At 37.5% G+C, this 18281-nt stretch overlaps 1 protein-coding gene across 3 annotated transcripts in view; it reads right to left on the bottom strand.

The window, feature by feature from the left end:
- SMYD3 (SET and MYND domain containing 3) overlaps nt 1-18281 on the bottom strand; it is a 371713-nt gene that overhangs the window by 67486 nt on the left and 285946 nt on the right. For all 3 annotated transcript variants that reach the window (XM_017740180.1, XM_017740187.1, XM_017740197.1), the window contains 3 exons: nt 16826-16893; nt 14267-14369; nt 7373-7483 (listed from right to left, as the gene is read on the bottom strand). In XM_017740180.1, the coding sequence (XP_017595669.1) occupies nt 7373-7483; nt 14267-14369; nt 16826-16893 (282 nt within the window). The remainder of the gene's footprint in view (nt 1-7372; nt 7484-14266; nt 14370-16825; nt 16894-18281) is intronic.

The raw sequence follows: 18281 nt of genomic DNA, 5'->3' as shown, positions 1-18281 counted from the left end.
GGTCCCCTTACCCCATAGGGTCTGCTCTAATATCTAAGAAAAAATATCATTCTGGCTCTGATGCAGGTATTATTTTGTCCAAAGTGGACGACCTTCAACCAGAGAGATTTTTGTATCCAGAAAATTGAAATCCAGTCAGTCCAGAAAAGTGCAGTTTAAAGTTGCAACATGCTTTACGACCTTCAACCAGAGAGATTTTTGTATCCAGAAAATTGAAATCCAGGAACGTCAGAAAAGTGCAGTTTAAAGTTGCAACATGCTTTTTTTTTTTTTTTTAAATGACTTATGGGATCTGAATTGAAACCTATCATAATTCAATCAAATTACCTAATTAATGGCACTTTAAAAGATAGAACATGCTGCAAAATAGAAAAAAAATTACTGATAAACAGATCAAGAAAAGGCATCCAAAATCAAGATTGTTCCCTAAGGTGTTATTGTTATTAGAAACCACCCTGACAGGCTGAAACATACAAGACCTTACAGGAACCTCAGTGCAAGAGAATTCAGAAATTCAAGCTCAGAAAATGCAATGATTGGCTTCTAAAAATATTTAGGAAAAATATGTGTCTCCAAAATCACTGCAGGAAAAGGTGTTTGGAAAGTGATTTTTCTGATCTAGCCTTATATTTAAATTACTGCTGTTTCTCTCTGAATATTCTATCTTCTATGTTTATTTTAGATTGATAATCCAGAGTGAGACTTTTCTTATTTCTGCTTGTCATTCAGCAGAGACCAAATAGTGAATGCTACAGGAATGACAACATCTGGAAAAAGAAATCATAACAGTAATAGCTAGTTCTAACACTCCCAAGGAAGCTGGACATCCAAAATGAAGGATCCAGAAGGATCCAGGCACTTAAATGTAGGTGCAACAGCCTATAAAAGTGATGAGAATGCCCTCTGTTCCCGTGGCAAAAAAGTGTTTCTGCTTAAAACATCTGCCAGAAGATTTACGTTTCCTCTTAGATGGCTGGGTCTAAAAGGAATGAGATTCTGCTCCCCTCAGATGAGCAGAAAGCCAGACTCCCAGGAGGGTGCCATGCCCCCAACTTCTACGTTTGCTTTAAATATGAACTTGATGGGCCAAACTGATACAGGTTGCCCTATTAAGGATCTCCTGAAAAGGCAAAGAGTTTACATACATCTTTCAACTCACGTCTGTAAGAACAGCCAGATCGTTTTCAGGACCTTGACAACCCAAGTGAGCCCCAGCTGGATGCTGCCAAGTGGTGACCAGAGCACACTGAGGCAGTCCCAAAGCAACTGGGATAGGCAAGTTGTCATGGAAAAATGATCACACTGCATTTGTCACTGTCTTTGGAACTGCACTTTAGTGGAAAAAAATTACAATGTTGAAAGATGGAAGGAGCCTCAGAAGTCATGTAAGAAATGCTAAGAAGCTGAAGAGATGATGCCTTTGTTAATGAACAAGAGATCCCAGAAATTAGAAGCGGCTGCCTTGTTTTTTACTGTCATTTTGGCACTAGAAAAATAAAAGCCCTCTGTCCTTGGCTCTTTGGAAATTCATCCCAAGAGGGTAAGATGCTCTGAAAGAAACAGAAGAGTGTTAGTATACTGTTCGATTTCAGGAATGAATCCAGGGTTTATGTCACTAGCAAATGCCTTGCCAGAGGGAAGAAACAGCCAGCCACCTATGGAAAGAAACAGCATTGTGTCCCAGTGGGCTCTAATTACTGCCACTGACTTTTGTAGGCACTGGTTATACTGACGTTGGGCTGGAAGAGTAGATGGGTGAAACATGACTGATCTCTGGCTTGATGTCATTCTGTAGTTTGCTTCAAAGGCAATTCTAGTTGCAAAACAGTAAAAAAAGACGAGGAATGACAATTTCTACAATTAACTATTGCAAACTCTGTATTTTGATAGGAAATGAATTAAACGAGGATTCTGTTGGAAAACGGTCCTGATATATATATATATTTATTTTTTAACACACCCTTTGGTAAATTGGTACTTAGCAAGTTTCTTAGAATCATGACTAGAGAAACAGATGCCCCTAGTTTTTTATTTGCTTTGATCAAAGGGTTTTATGTTCAGTTAGCTGCATAAAGGGACTTGTTTTCAACAATCCCATTTAATCCTTGCTTCCCAGGCTTCATCTTTTGAATTAATTTGGAGGTCTCATCTTTCTTATTGTACTTGGGAAACTTAGTGGGAATGTAAATATCTAAAAATAAATAAATATTAGGAAAACTGAGACACAAACTTATGGAACTTGACAATTCAGCAATTTTAAAAGGCATTTCTTAACATATAATTTTGTGTTTCCTGTGTCCTAAATATACGATCCCTGAGGGAGGGGTGACATTTTTGTACTAACACCAGTACAGTGATCTTGCATGAAGCCTTTACATGCTAATTAAAAACAACAGTCAATAATAATATTCTTCATGTAACAATGCCTCTGTAATTTAAGCACATATTCTTCAAAGGTACTGCTGAGAGCAAACATGAAGATCGAAGGCGAAAGTGTTGTATAGTCTATCTTTGGCCATATTCAAGTGTCTTTCAGGAAACCTGGTGAGGCAAACCAACCATGGACATACGCTGTAGCAACTAATTTGATCAATTTACTTACATTTGATGAAGTCCTAAATTACAGTTGTGTTGTTTCCTCCCCTAGAAAAATAATGTCAAAACTTCACATTCAGGAACTTATTCTGTGGGGAGTTTCTTATAACAGAGCTGGTGGATGTATGCAGTAAGAGGTAAAGAATTGCATGGATATTTTTATGTAGAGGTTGATAGCTTGGCTGCTGTTCACGTGACCTGATTTTGAAAATCCTTGAGTTGGAAACTGGACTTGTGATGTTTTCTACCAAAATTCTGGCTGCAATATAAGTAACTACTAAGCAAAGCAATAAACTGATTAAAGGAATAACGTGCTTACTGTTGTCATTAACTTTGGCAACTGTCAAACACTGGCCAAATATAAAAATGATTCAGAGTCAAGCCCATTGCTTTTGACCTTGTAAAAAATAAAGCTTTCCAAAAACCAAGCTAGACTAAAATATTAAATGCTGGCTCCAAAAGAGAAAGACAACTCATAACAAAGCAATTCTATAAGCACAAATGTCCCTGAAATCCTTGGCTGAAGATGTACAACATGAACAATACTCTGGCTCATGACTGTGGAAAAAACTGTTCTTCATTTAAAATGTTTGTCATCAATGTAATCCCATCTTTAATTATAATTAATGTAAGGGGCTTTTATGTGCTGGAATAGTATATGTTGCCAAGAGTTCAGCTTGGCACACATTCCTGAATTACAGTGGAGATTGACCTTAAAATGGAGCAAAGATTAATGTATAAAGCTGTCAGAGATACAATGAACTGAAGACAATACAGTAGCTGTAACTTAAAAGTATTGACAGACAGGAAGTATTCTATGAGTGATTTTTAGGAAGACATGTTTTCTTCCCCTCTTTTAGTTCCTGATTTTTTTTCCTAACTTTGGACAAAAGTCTTGTTTAGATTTGTAGTTAGTGCCATTTAATTTGTCAGGAACTGAACCACTAGAAGGTTCACCTCAGCCTTATCTTAGCCAGTTTACAGAAATGTATTTGTACTTGCCAGGCTGCTTGACCAGCTGCTAAAAGATGCTGGCCAGCATTATAGTACATCCTTAGAATTAAAATGCAGCTCACATTGAGGCTCAGGCACCAAAAATTATTTAAGATCCCCAGTCCAGCTATTGCCACTGTTTGCTTCTATGTTTTCTTATCCTTAATAACAGCTATGCACCTAGATTATTCCTTGGTTGTGCTCACAGTTGGCGAGGAAGATAAAGAACTATACTGTATAGCAAAGAAAGATTCACTTTGAAGTCCTTTCACCAGCAGTGACCAGTGAGGAACATTTCCTCTAATTTTGCATGCACTGCAATTGTGATTGCTCAGCCATGGAACTCTCCACTTGGTCTGGGGCTGTGTCTGCTCACACTGAGCGCCAGCGTGTATCAGCTGAAGTTGATGCTAAACTTCAGTAACTTTGGCTTCAGCAAGGGTCCCTGTAGTTGGGCTGCAGCCCACTTCACGATACTTGAAAATGTAGCCTTTGCCATATTAGAGTCTCAGATCCTGACAATTGTGCAAGGGAACTGTGTATACTTAGGAAGTGTTGCAATCACACTCTGGTTATCCATGTCAGCTAGCAGAGAAATGTAATCATGTCAGTCTTGATTTTGTGTTTATATATACTTCATGGAGCAGCATAATTTATCTCACCAAACTTTATCTATCTAAAGAGTGAGCATTTGCTTGAAGGCATTCCATAACCTCTTTTATCCATTCCAGTTTTCATGGATTTCCACTGAAGACAGTATGAATGAGCTGCTTGTATTCTCTCTCTGTATGAGGAAGGCACAAATAAACCTCAAACCATTCTGCTTCAAGGAATTATTTAAACAAATCCATCACATAAAGCTAAAATACCTTCGAAAATACAGCATCTCTCTTTATTATCCTTTGGGCATCAGAATATTCAGAAGAAGTATAAATTACCTATAAATTATCTTCTCACTTCTCAATTTGTAGAAACTGAACAAACCAAAGATTCACAGAATATTCACAAAAATGGTCCCCAATATAGACAGACTGATCTGTTTTCTAGTCCAAAACCTGTTCAGCTCCAGCTGAAATGGTAGCTTCCCACCAATTATGAAAAATAAGGGTTGGATCTTAGAAAACACAAAGGTTGCTCTTGAATAAAATGAATTATCCAGGGTCACTTGCAGTCAGTAACTGACTTGAGAACAGAAACTTGACACCATGCTTTTTCACTCAGGCATGTAACACTAAATGAACAAGCCTTTAAAAAACTACAGCAGGAAACATAAATTTCATTGATCATTATCTTGCCAAGTATTTTTCTAAAAACGAATAAATAAAGATGCATGTAACTAAGTACAAATAGACATAAGGTTTATGTGCTCTTCATATAAACTGTAATGTATATTTCCCACAGGATTTGCAGGATCACTTTTAAAACATTACAAAAGGTGTAGCATAAAAGCTACAGTGGAAATCACTTGACTTAAAACTTTACTGTAAATTGATGTGTGCATCTCGAGAGCTTTCACTGGTCCCTAGTATGTGTTCAGTAGCTCACAAGCACGCTCAGACTGGAGCAATGTGAACTCTTTAAGTGTTTGTGTAAGTGCCCATAAATGTGATTTCAAAAAGGATTCTAGCTTTTTTGATGAGCTGACTGCAACAGAAAAAAATCCCCAACACACAAGAACTTACTTGAATGCATAAAGCATTTCTGGAATTTGCATTTTTACCTATAAGAAAAATATACAAGATGAATTGCTGCTGACTAAACCATTTTTTTTTGCAAAGCGATGTTGTAATATGGAAATTTACTATTAGATGACTATATTTATTAATTCACAATATTGACTCTGCCACTCTTGATGTCCCAAAGTTATAGCTCTTGCCTATTCTATTGACAAAGATTTTGCTTTTTAAAAATGTTCTAAGATGACTTGGAAATTTGTCTCAGTATCAGGGGTATTTCAGCAGGGATGTTATTGAATAATTTTATCAACTCATGACTTTTAAGCATCTAGACATTCTGTAGTTTAAAACCCCAGAATTTCCAAAAATACTATCTGCTGCTGTACCTGCAGTGTTACACAACTCGCAGCTTACTAACAGTGACTGAGATAAACAGGAAAAAAAAAAATCCAAGTTTCCAAGCTAGTCATGTAGAGATTTTACAAATTCAGGTGTCACAGAGAACTGAAACACAATACCATGAGGACTGCTGCAGATACTATTTGATCACCCTAAACTAAAGCTGAGGATAAAGATTCTTCTTCATAGACATCAACAGACAAAGTTGCCATGAGGCTTCTAGACCTTCACAGACCTCTCTACACGGTAACGATCAGGCAATCACAGAATTTCAGAATGCGGTCACAAAGCGCTTTCCAAACATTTCACAATATCATTCCCAAGGAAATTGTGTGGAAAGGCAAAAATAGATCTGTAGAATATGAACACAAATGACAATTATATTTTCAAAAAGAAAAAAAATCATGAATTAATTTTAACCTATGTATGAGAGTATTGCTTTCATGAATACATGTACATATAATTTCACTACAGTATTTTTTGCTGTTACATGTTGATTCTTACAATGACATATACACCAGCCTGGGGATATTTTTTCTTAAAACATTCCACATGCTGAATGGTCTTTACACCACTTGTCTACCCTTTCACAAACTGTTAGGTGATCCTTGAAGACTCTTTAGCCTGCTTATTTTTCTTAATCATCATTGCATCTGTGAGGATGCCATTTACCCAAAACTAATCCAAGATTTCATGGCACTTGAGTGACCATCTTCAAAAGAAAGACAAAAGAGGTCTTCACCTCACTGCCTCTGAGTAGAATTGCAGCAGCCTTTATCAGGCACAGAACGCCAACACCGATAGGAACTAATTTAGCATTATGTCATAAGCCCGAAATTTTCTGTGTTCTCTTTTTTGAGCGGCCTACTGATGAATCAAAGCATATGTTACAGTTTAAACTTTGGGGGTTTCTTTTTCTTTGCAGCAATTATTTCATGAATCATATTATGATCCTTGGAATTACATTTTCATCAATACCTTTCTTACTATTTGTAATCTTGCAGGAACACGTTTAGCTGTGGCAGGTGACTCACTCCAAACAGGCAGTTGTGAAAATAAGAGCTGTACATATAACAAAAGAGACTAAGTGCATAAGCTGCTATGAAGCCAGCCTCATTTTGCCTATTCCATTTGATCTCTCATCAGGCTCTGAGACAAATTTTTTTGCCAAGGTTGTATAAATATGAAGCAAGCCAGAGCATAATCACATCAGGCTAGGCTGAACCCTAGTAAGAGATCACACTGAACAAAAGTTTATCTACTACAACCACTGACCGGCTACTCCAAGAACTTGTCATGTAAGTGAGCATAAAAACTACAGTCACCCAAGGAGGTTCACTGTTCTCTCTAAGAACTGCTGAACAAGCCTGGTAGTTCTTGAAAATTACTGATGCAGGTGTCTGGCAGAATTAATTCAACATTATTTTGAGGATAAGCACAACCTTCCTGTAGTATCAGACCACTGGCTTTGGTTGAAGTTCCAAGATTATTCTTCTGAATAGAAAAATGCCAACATTTCCTGCTTTTCTTTCCTTCAGAGTTGTCCTTCATAGCAACAACAAACCACAATAAGGGCAGCGGTCATTTTCTCCCCTATTCTGGCCATCCAGTTAGTAGCAAGAGAGAAGTATTACATTAAGGAAGGGAAGCTGCTGACGGGCCTTGGAAAATTATTTTTCATTGGCAAGGAATTTTTTCTCTTAACCTACCTTCTCTTGATTCTGGCAGAGAAGACAATCACATTCAAAGCAATACTGGCGCACCAGTTGCTTTTGGCGTTCCCTGGTAGGCATCAGTGATTCAACGTAGCTGATGGTGAGCTGTATGCAGTACATAAAAAAAAAAAGAGTTGGTACATTCCACAAAAAATCCATATTCAGTGTATATATTAGCAGCAGCAACATTTTTTGGATTCAACATTTTTCCCAGCATAAAATAAAATGTTAACAGATTATTTTCTAGAAGAAATCGACTATTTCTACAGAAGGTGAAAAAAAGGGAAAAATAATTTCCATGGAAGAATACTTTTCCACATTTCAAGATCAATATTGTATGAAATTATTATTGCCCCCCAAAATTATCACTATGTCAACTTTTAATCCTTATTTGGAAGAAAAATAAAAAAAAGAAAGGAGAGTAAGAAAAGAGAGCAAAGAAAGTCAGTGTCTGAATTCCTTGTGTATGAAATCTCACATGTAAGCTCTGTGTAGCTCCAGAGTTTAGGTGTGTATTTACCAGTGCTGTTACACAGTATCAACTATCTCCAAAATTTCTTTCTCAGAGAAGCCCTTAGTTTCTTGAAAATATATGTTTGAGCCTGAGGATAATCCCTTTTATGCCATACCCATTTTCAGTATGTCTGTGATGTTTCCCTTGTGACCAAGGAAGCATGAAAACATTGCAGTCTAAGTTGTTGGAACTATTGACAAGAAGATTTATTAAAATGATAAAAGAAAATTTGTGCCTACATTTGTGCCATTTTCAGCTTCTTACACTGCACAGAGTGAATTCCAATGAACTACAGAGAAGTCTGTAGTTTGTTCACTTTGACGTCTGCCAGAAAGAATTTTACAGGACTAACCATTTGTAGAGTTCTTGAAATGTTTAAAGTGCTGCACAGGCACAAGCTAATGATAAAGAAAAGAATATAACAAAAAAGCAGCTCAGCTCAGACCAGCATACAGTCACACATGCTATTGAGTGATTACACTATACACCCAACACACTTTGAAACACTCCAGAGAGGTCAGAGCTGAAAAAAATCAGGTCACATTATTTCATGCTGAGCCTAGACACTTCAACTAATTGGGAGAATTTTCACATGGTTTTCAGTTAAATCATGAGAGTCCATTCAAAGAAATTACAGGAAAACCTGACCAATTTTACTAATGACCATGAAATCCATTGTCAGAACCTGCATTTTGCAAATTAGTGAGCATTCTAATTGAATGAGCAATTAACAAGCAACTAAAACAATGCCTGCATTATTTTCATTTATTATTACAGTGTAATTTGATTACATATTGAAGGAGGACTGTGTTAAAAGAAGTCTACTGAGATGGCAAAGTCAAGCATTTAAAATAAATATGGCCTCATAATTGAAGATTAATAGTATTATTAATGAAAGAGACAAATTAAAATTCCACAATTAATCAAAAGTTAGTGTGAGAACTTTGTTAGGTTTAGCATTCTATACAATGTTGTTCTGTCCCAGCTTGTGCATGTCTGAGCCAAGAGAGGATTAGTTTCACCACTGCTGGCTTACAGCAGAACAGTCTGTACTAATATTCTACACAGGAGCCATAGGCTTCCCTCTGATCTTTCTGCAGTGAATGGATGGAAATTGTGCTGCTTATTTATTTTCCATCCTTTGCTCCCAAGCTTTGTCTCTTCTGCCCCATTATCTCCAATGTTCCTCTTATTCTTTCTCTACCCCTCAACATGAGTATCATTTTCCTGTCTTATTCTCAACACCTGATTATCTAAACCTGTTCTCCAGCCATCAATTCTAGCTCCTTACATAGCCACTTTTGGTACAATGGGACAATTTCATCTTGTGCCAGTCTCAGGTCTGTCCTTCAGCCTTACACCTTTTCCCTCAGCTGTGTTCTCTTACTTTCCCAAGTAAACAGTCCTTGCAGCCCTACTCTGATATCTCAAACATCTTCAGTGACCCCAACAACTTTGTCCTCACTTCTTTCCACAGCTGGTCCTAATCTGCATCCTCCTTGGTGTGGTAAGAAAGATCTGTCTCCCTTCCCATAAAGCATTTTCTGGCCAAGTTGCAGTTCTAACCTCATCCTTCAGACATTCCAAACCCAATTTCCCTCTCCCATCACAAGCCTCCTGATCTTCATGTCTCCTTGCAACTCACAAGTGTGATCTGTCAAACTCATTCCACACACTGGCTGTTCCTTGTCTCTTGTCCTCTGCATAAACATCTGGTTTTGACTCGTGTCCTGCTGGGCTTTAGGTTCAGGTGGCATCCAGCAGTAAAAGGGATTTAATCAACTTCAGGCACAGTGCAAGACAGTAGGAATCTTCTGGGAAAAGTAATTCATATGATATTAGTCTATTCTTTGCCAAAATATTTAAGACAATGGTTTAAACCCTGTCATTGCTGTTGAAACCATCATTAGGCAGGGTTCAGTTATAATACTGTGAAACAAACACAGAGCCAATACCCCCCCCCCCCTTTTTTTCATTTATGTTGCAGAAACCTTGGGTGTAGGAAGAAGTTTCAAAAAACACATTTCTTTTTCAGAGGTTACCAAACAGTTGTGGATATGAACAGTCACATAACAACCTGCTCTGGATTAAAGCATATGACTGGACAGAAAGACAAGAGGCTTCATCACAGTGATATCTCCTTTTAGCATTTTAACAACTTAAGAGTTTCTCTTGCTGTCAGAGGCCCAAGTTCAAATTCCCAGCCCTGCCAGCAGAAATCCATAAGTGAAAAAATGTTTGTAGTTGGCAGACTGAGTGGTAAAATATAATTAGAATATTTAGAAACATGACCAATCTAACAGTGACTGAGTCTATACTAATAATTTAATTGTTTAAACAAAAAATTTCTGTATTCAAGTCTCTCTCCTCCACTTGCTTTAATTTTGGATCACTTCATTAGATGCAAGGCTCATTTAACTTGTACATATTTAGGAAATATGCCCATTTATCAAAGGTTGTCTTAATAGTATTTGCATGTGGGATGTATGCTACTAATTAAAATATTACTTCAACTGACCAAAGCTTGCCTCTTTATTGCATCGTTTGTAAAGAATGCAGTAAATCTTTCCTCCCCTAACTGGAGAATATATATTAAAAACATTTATGAAGGCAAGGAATTATTTAACAGCCTTGAGACTTACTGACTCTTAAGACTTCCTCCTTAGAAATACAGCACTGTCTGAGCCCTGCTTCTTGCTCTGACACAGAAATGCTTTAATCATAGATATGGTAGTTAGTTTCTCATGTTCCTCATCTACCAAATGAGGTGGACACAATTTTTCAGTACTGCCATGATGTAGTGGACTTAATTTATGGGGATTTTTTTTGTAACAGAATAGAACTCAAAATTTCGAGACAGAAAATTCAGTAAAAACTTAAAATCAAGTATTTTAATGCAAATGACAGGGAGAAAAAAGGGAATCTTCTTGGTTTTTCAGTCATGGGTCTCAGAGTCTTAGGGAGGATTGTGTACAGAAATCTGTTCCTGAGACAGTGGTTAACAGTCTGTACTCTCTGTTTTGGCATCTAAGATCAAAATGCCTTGTAACTCAAGGAAAAATTTGGTTTTAAAAACTGTAATGGGACAAAATGTAATGTGTCAAGCATACATAGATATAAAACTTCTCACAGAATTACAGTAAAGAAACTTTACATAACTTGGTTGAAATCTATCATGAAAATAGATTTAGTTGCTCATCATCTGAAACTATTTTCCAGTATTAATTTTAAAAAAGTGTTGCTCTGTAAGGTGTGGTAACTGCTTGACTCTGCCTAGCAGGCTGCAGCTTCCCGTGAGCACAGCAGGGGTTTCCTAGGGCCGTGTGACGAGTCACATCCCGGAGTCCATTTTGGACAGCCCCTCGATGTGGCTCTGGCAGCCAGCAGCGTTACAACGCAGTGGTGATGAAGGAGGTAGAGAAGGGTCTCCCATGAGGGTTTGAGATGGCTTTATTCACATCTTGTCCCAGCACCCTCGGAGGCAGAGACAGAAAGACCTCGTGGTCTGGGTGCAGGGTGGTTTTGTCAGGGGCCCAGGGGCGGTCCCTGGGCGGGGCTGGGGTACAGGAGCCAATAGGAAGAAACTGAGGGAGTGGCCAAGGCTGGGGCAGGGAGCAGGGGGAACATGGCATCACAGAGTCATGGGGGTGACAGGCTACCACAGTAAGGCAATGGTCAGTTATGCAATATTCTGAAGAAACAACTTTTTCTAACTGAACTCTGAAGCTGGTGAAAAGCAAAGCACCCATTTTGGAGCAGAACTGCACCTCAGATAATCCATTCTGTCTGCCAGCAAGACTAATTGATTTGAAGCCATATGACTTCTGATTGGAGAAGAGGCAAAATCATCTCGTGTCTGCCTGTAAAACACCAGGTAGACTCAGCAACTAACAAAAAGTCAATTGAAATTATAGCACATGTCTTGATGCTGTTTGAAGTGGTTACTTAAGGGCAGGGAAATGATGAAGACCTCTTCAGAGTAGGCTGCTTGTCTTTCTCACAAAACTAGCTGATAGGTTACTTTATCACTAAAGGAGCCCTTGTGATCTCTAGATAAATAATTTTTGCTTTTTTATAATCCTTCCCCACATCCCACCTTTCTTTGCAACACTTAAATTTCATTTTTGCAAAGAACTGCAGGTAAAGGAAATCTTTGTGTGCTGTGAAATTAACATCACCTAAAGTTATAAAAACTGTGATGGTCAGCATTACAGAGAAGTTGTGGAGGCCCCATCCCTAGAAGAGTTCAAGGCTGGGTTGGATAGAGCTCTGAGCAACCTGGTCTAGTGAAAGGTGTCTCTGCCCACAGCAGGGGGGCTGGAATGAGATGATCTCTGAGGTCCCTTCCGACTCTAAACATTCTGTGATTCTACAATTATCTTGAAGAGCAAAAAAGTTGTTATAATTAGTTCTGAGCTTCTGGAAGCAAGGTTCAGAATGCGGAGATGACCTCAATGGCCAGTCTCAGCTCCCCGTGTCTCTGTTTTCCCTGCAATTATAGGTGGTCAGCAAGTCCTAGCATGAATAAACTTCTGTAGTGTGCTCTGACAGAAAGCACTACAAATGTGCAAAAATATGTTCCTGAATGGATGGAAAGCCACAGTCCTCTTCTACTAATCTGAGCTTGACTTAGTGTTTATTTCTAATAAATCTTAGTGCTTATTTTCTATTAATTATTTTACAGGGGATCTCATTCTGAAGCTAGTGTAAGTTTGAACAGGATAAGAGAAATTTTCTAGTTATTATAATTAAGTTTCTCCTTGTTGCCTCGTGACTTGAAATAATGTTCATCTTACCATCTCAGAGCACCCAATTTATTCAGAAAACCCAATCAGTTTCCTCCCTAACATGTATCTTCTCCCCCATTAGCTCAGATCATGACATAGTAGTATAAGCTAAAGCTCAGCTCACAACAGGTAATGTAGTTTCACATATGTAAGTTTGTAAATTCAATACATGGCTATTACTAAAACTGAGCTCACCCTGCTGCAGGCAAGCAGTAAGGCAGCGTGGAAAGTTGCACCAAAGTCATTATGCAGAACACAAAAGTGCTGGAGTTATGAAAATTAAAATTAAATAGGTGTAGAAAATAATATTGAACTGCTGACTTGTAAACACCCTCATAAAAATTTTATTTTCCTTCCTCTTCCCATAACAGATCTAAACTAATACTGACTTTGCAGCTTTATTTTGCCTTTTAAGCCTAAAGCCCATTTTCTTCCCGATAAGACATTAAAATCTACTGTATTTTTAAATAAGCATCCCATCTTAGTGAACTGGGAAGCCAAGAGGAAAGTTATGGTTTATGGATAAAATAGAAGAAAGGTGTCTATAATTACACTTAAACAAGAATGCTGGACTGAAAGATGGCTACAGTTAATAGCTCCACAAATATATATTGTATCCTGAAAGATTTCTCTTGGCAAAAAGGTAAGTATGCAAAAACATTTCTGTTGGTTCTCAACAATGTTTTGCTGAAAAAAATATTCTACCATTTACTTATTTTGATTGTCTTAAAGAATATTCTACCATTTACTTACTTTGATAGCCTACTATCTTTGAGAAAAGATACATTGAATAAGAAGAAACTTCATAGGGAGGAAAATAAATACTATGTCTAAATTAAAATATGTATGGTCTTCATACTCACAGTTTTAAGAACAGTCATGAACCACATTACATTAGATCATGATTCTGAAGTGACTAACAGCTAGGACTGTGTAGGTCATTGGTGCATGTAAAGTTACATATATGCACACATCTCTTTTCAGGTCTTATTAGGCATATTCAGTACTGCAGTGCTGCAAAACACATTCACTTTGATTTCTAGCCACAAATGCTTATTTTCAAATTAATACAAGTGCTGTTATAAAGTAGATAATACCTTATATCAAATCAGAAATCTCTTGAAAAGGATATTTTGAAGTCTTTCCTAGTGAAATGGACAAGAAAACAAACCTTGTTTTGTTGCTTTCACTGTCAATGAAAGGTTTACCACAACTGCATAGTTGCTGCCTGACAAATGCTTCTTGTTGCAGTGACTTAGTGAACACTGCATTCCACTCAGAAATATTGTAAGTGTTCCCGTCAGGGTAAAGACACTCAAATACAAACAAAATGAAATGCCTAGAGGAGGAAAGGAGGAACAGGAATTTATCAAGACTGCTAGTGATTTATGAGAAGTAATGATTATGGGGCCCAGGCAGTGTGAAGAGATGATTCTATTTATCATTTTCCCCCTGATAGCTATGTGCTAGAAAGTGGCATCAATATATCATCAAAATATTAAGCTGGTGGCCCAGCAGTCTGGAATTTATTTAGGGAGATGTCATTGTTGCAGGTGTCTGTGATGGAAGGGAGGACAAGTTAATTACCTCTTCACCAATCTGGATCTCTCGGACAGAGTGAAGTAAAAGCTGGTTTCCTTCAAAAACGATCACACAGTTTGGGTCACAGCTGTGGTTCAGTAAAGACATGCTGTGAGGGGTGGTAGAGGAGGAAAGAAAGAAAAAAACTTAACAGAGGAGTCTCTACTGCCATTTCCCTTTAATCATTTGAAAGTAGCTAACATGATTACATCTGAAGTATCAAGCAATTAAGTTAAGAAACAAATAAATTCCCTGTTAAATCAGCTGCTCTGGGTTAGGGGAGGAAAATTAATGCTTAGAAGATTTATATTCATTGGTAATAGGAGCCATGCCAGGATCTCTTCATGTGTTTCTGCCTTTTGTGTATTCAGGGCAGGAGGAAGGCAATGGCCTCCCAGTGACTCTCCAAGAACCCTGATTCAGGGAACAGGGCAAGTGGGGAACAAGGTAACTGTGACAGTTCAGAGCAGGAGGGACTGAGTTATATTTCTATTGCTTCTGCTCAGTTTCAGGGCACTAACCTGATCAATTACCTGACTGTCACTGCAAGCACAGCTCAAAGGGGCCAACAATCAACCCATTATTTCACATCGGGAGAAAATGGAGTATACTATGTCCCAAAGCCAAAGAACTCGGTGTACAGAGTTGAAAGAACAACATGGCCATTGCCTCTGTTTTACACATATTTTGGCCCAGCCTCTGTTCTTGTGGCATGTGACAGCTGGGGCAGCACAGCTCATTAGGGAGCTGCTGGCACTCTCAAGACGCACACACTGCCCAAATACACGCTTCTGTCTCTCTGAAGGAGGCTGTTAACAACATCTGCTATATACTTTTGAGTCATGTGTTTCCTTAGCTGAGAAACAACTGGCTTTACCAGGCAAACATTTCTGCTGTAGCAGAAATGGGGTTGATGGTTCTTTCCTTGTGGGAATGACCCGTTGAAAGAATAATTCTGGCATTATCAGCCTGGAAGAAGAATTTTTGGCTTATTCAGGTCCTGGATGCATTTATAGTCTTGTCTGCCTTATTCAGCAACTAAAAATCCCAAATGTTGTTGGCAAAATAGAGGATGTTGCCAAGGGTCAGAGCCCTGCACCAAACCATGTTTATTTAGTTTTTTGACTCTTAGAGCAGGTATCGACAAGGGCCTGACTCTTTTGATATCCCTTCTGGCCTAATAAAATATCTGTGGCTAATCTCCTCAAGAACCCACTGGGAGAGTATCCATTACGCTTATTGTGAGATCACTGGGCACACTCCCAAAGCTGCTGGCAAGGTGATGCAGAGCAGGACTATAGGATTTTACCTATTTTAAAATATATTGTGATGCTGAAGCTATCAAGCCATACAACAATATACAATCTCTTAATAAGGCTAAATAAAGAACTTTTAATTAAATTTCATCTCATGGAGACACTAGTGGGTTTGATGACAATTCTGTCTGGAAGCATATGAATTCATCTGGAAGGACATTTGCCCAGGACTTGTAAACCACAGATTTAAGTTCACAATTTCCCCAGCTTTTTTGCTATAGCAAAACTCAAACTGCTCTCAAGTGACTTGGGAAAGTTTTTTTTGGAAAGAGTCTCTTGCATTCCTTGGCAGTGCATTATCATTGAACATAGACAGACACTTTCTTCACAGTTAAGGGCTTTTTTTCAACCAAAAGCAAACATTTCCCTAATAATAATGCTCCAAAATCATATTTCATTTTTCTCAAGTATTGTTTTCATTCCATTATGAAATCAAATTACTGTTTTGCACTTTTCATGACACTAATTCCCACATCCTCCTAACCACCTTTTCCTCATCTTTACTACAAGGCAGGCCTCAAGATATTAAGTGTCCTTAGTCATATCTTACATATGACATTAGTAGGAAAAGAAACAACAGTGACAGGCCCACTGAGGTATTGACAAACATAATTCAACCATGCATTAAAAAAAAAATTAGATGGTAAAATGTAATTTTAAACTATACATACTAATTTTCCATATTTATGATTACAGGTTAATAATTCTATGATGATAAAACCTTCATTGGTACATACTTCTTACCTAGTACAAATAAGAAACAATAATAAGAAATTCAAATATTAACATCTATCTCTTAAGGGACTTATTTTTTCACCTTACTGGTTTCTTTGTTATGCTAATTTACTTATAAATATATCAATCTTTTTCTTTTAATTACTAATTCTGAAGGCTCTCAGGTGCAAAATATCTTTATTCTAAAGCATCGCTGAACAGGTTTCCCTTAACTAGTCCCAGTCGCACATTCTTGGTGTCAGCATTTATTCTTACTTAGAAAAGACTACCACCTCCATAAAAATAAAATATAAAGATGTATACTATATAAACTGTTTTAATGCTGTAATCAGGACTATGAAGAATGTTTTCAACTAGATCATATTTTTTTACTCTCCTTTAATTAATTTCCATTTCCCAGTTTCTCATTTAGACATGTTACCTGCTGCTTTGATGTCCCTTACAGCTACCTTGGAAAAAAGGAGAAAAAAACTGACATAGATTTTGCCTGTGAATGAAACAGTGTCCACAGTACCTGGGATACAGGCCAACACCAACATCCTGCATCTCTCCATTGCTGATGGTGAAACAGTTACAGGTCACCTGTAAAAACAAGGGAAAAAATCCAGGATTACCAGAATTATTTGGAAACCCCATACTCAAGTGAAAAAAACCTACCAAAATAAAATGAAGGGGCAAATGGTAACTGGATGGGAAACATTCAAGACCAACACTGGTACTCTTTCATTTTAGAGCAATCACATCTGGGACACACTCTCCTGTAAAACTGCTGTCAATTAAAAGCAGAAATATTAGTATCCTGCAAAAATGTGGGGTTAAACACATGCAGGGGCCCTACTTTCCTGTCCAGAGAAGGAAAAAAAGCCACCCTACACAGAGCCTGAGAAGCTCAGCCCAGAAACAACCTAACAGATGACTACTGATGAAGAGTGGCTGTTTCCATGAGGGGTCTCTGCTGATGCCAGGCTGTCACAGCACCTTTTAATGAGTAGCAATGGAACCCAAAGAATATATATGGGACAGTTTCGAAGTAAATAGCAGCCTCAGTTGTGGCAACCTGATACAGGCACAAATAAATGCAAAGACTGTGCAATAGTGTATCTTTCACATTATGGGTATTTTAGTTTGCATGTAGAAGATCCAATAACAAAACATGATCGAATTGCAATTCAAGAGAAATACAACCTTTTCTTTAATTTCAAATATTCAGATTGTAAGTATATTGTTCCTTTATACAGTCATACACAATTAAAGTGGTTTTAGAAAAGAATGGGGAAGAATGGAAGATTCCTGTAAGCAGATATAGTCCTACCCCAAACTATGAGACTGAGCTTTTTTGGTGTTCAAGATATATCAACACTTAGCAAATGATTAACAAGTATAACTTTCATGTTCTTAAAAAAAACCCAACAGAACTCAATTGTGAGTGTATTTTTAAAATATTTGATTTTTGGGAAAGAGCTGGTTTTGAGGTTTTTTAATTTATTTTTTAGATATGTTGGTCAATGACATACTAATATCGTATTTAGAAAAATACTGCATGATACTGCATATGAAAGAAAAGTCCCAGGTCTCTTCTGCATAGCACTGGATTATTAATACCGTTAATTCTCATTAGAACAGAAAATGAGTAAGAGTAGGATTTGGTAGACATGGAAATGAGATTTGAAAGTTGCAGTTTTATCCACAGAGTAATTGTCCAGAACGGTAAATGCACACCTATGTTTTAAAGAGGTATGCTGAACAATTTAATAGTATAACTTATCCTATAAATTGACAAATTATTATTTATGAGAGCATTAACCATAAGGTGAAAATGAAATCCTCTTTAAAAATTTCTCATAAATTCTGACAGCAACATTAATTTAAATAAATGTATGTGCAGTAGGGCATGTGTTTTTTGTAAACTGTTAAACAATACTTTGATTAGTCTATTATTTATGTAACCCATTCAAATGTTCCCTATCAAT

Source organism: Corvus brachyrhynchos, unplaced genomic scaffold (genome assembly GCF_000691975.1).
Source record: "Corvus brachyrhynchos isolate BGI_N302 unplaced genomic scaffold, ASM69197v1 scaffold31, whole genome shotgun sequence".
Classification (NCBI taxonomy): Eukaryota; Metazoa; Chordata; class Aves; order Passeriformes; family Corvidae; genus Corvus; species Corvus brachyrhynchos.
The sequence above is the reverse complement of the archived record's forward strand: the minus strand, read 5'-3'. Positions and strand labels throughout refer to the sequence as shown.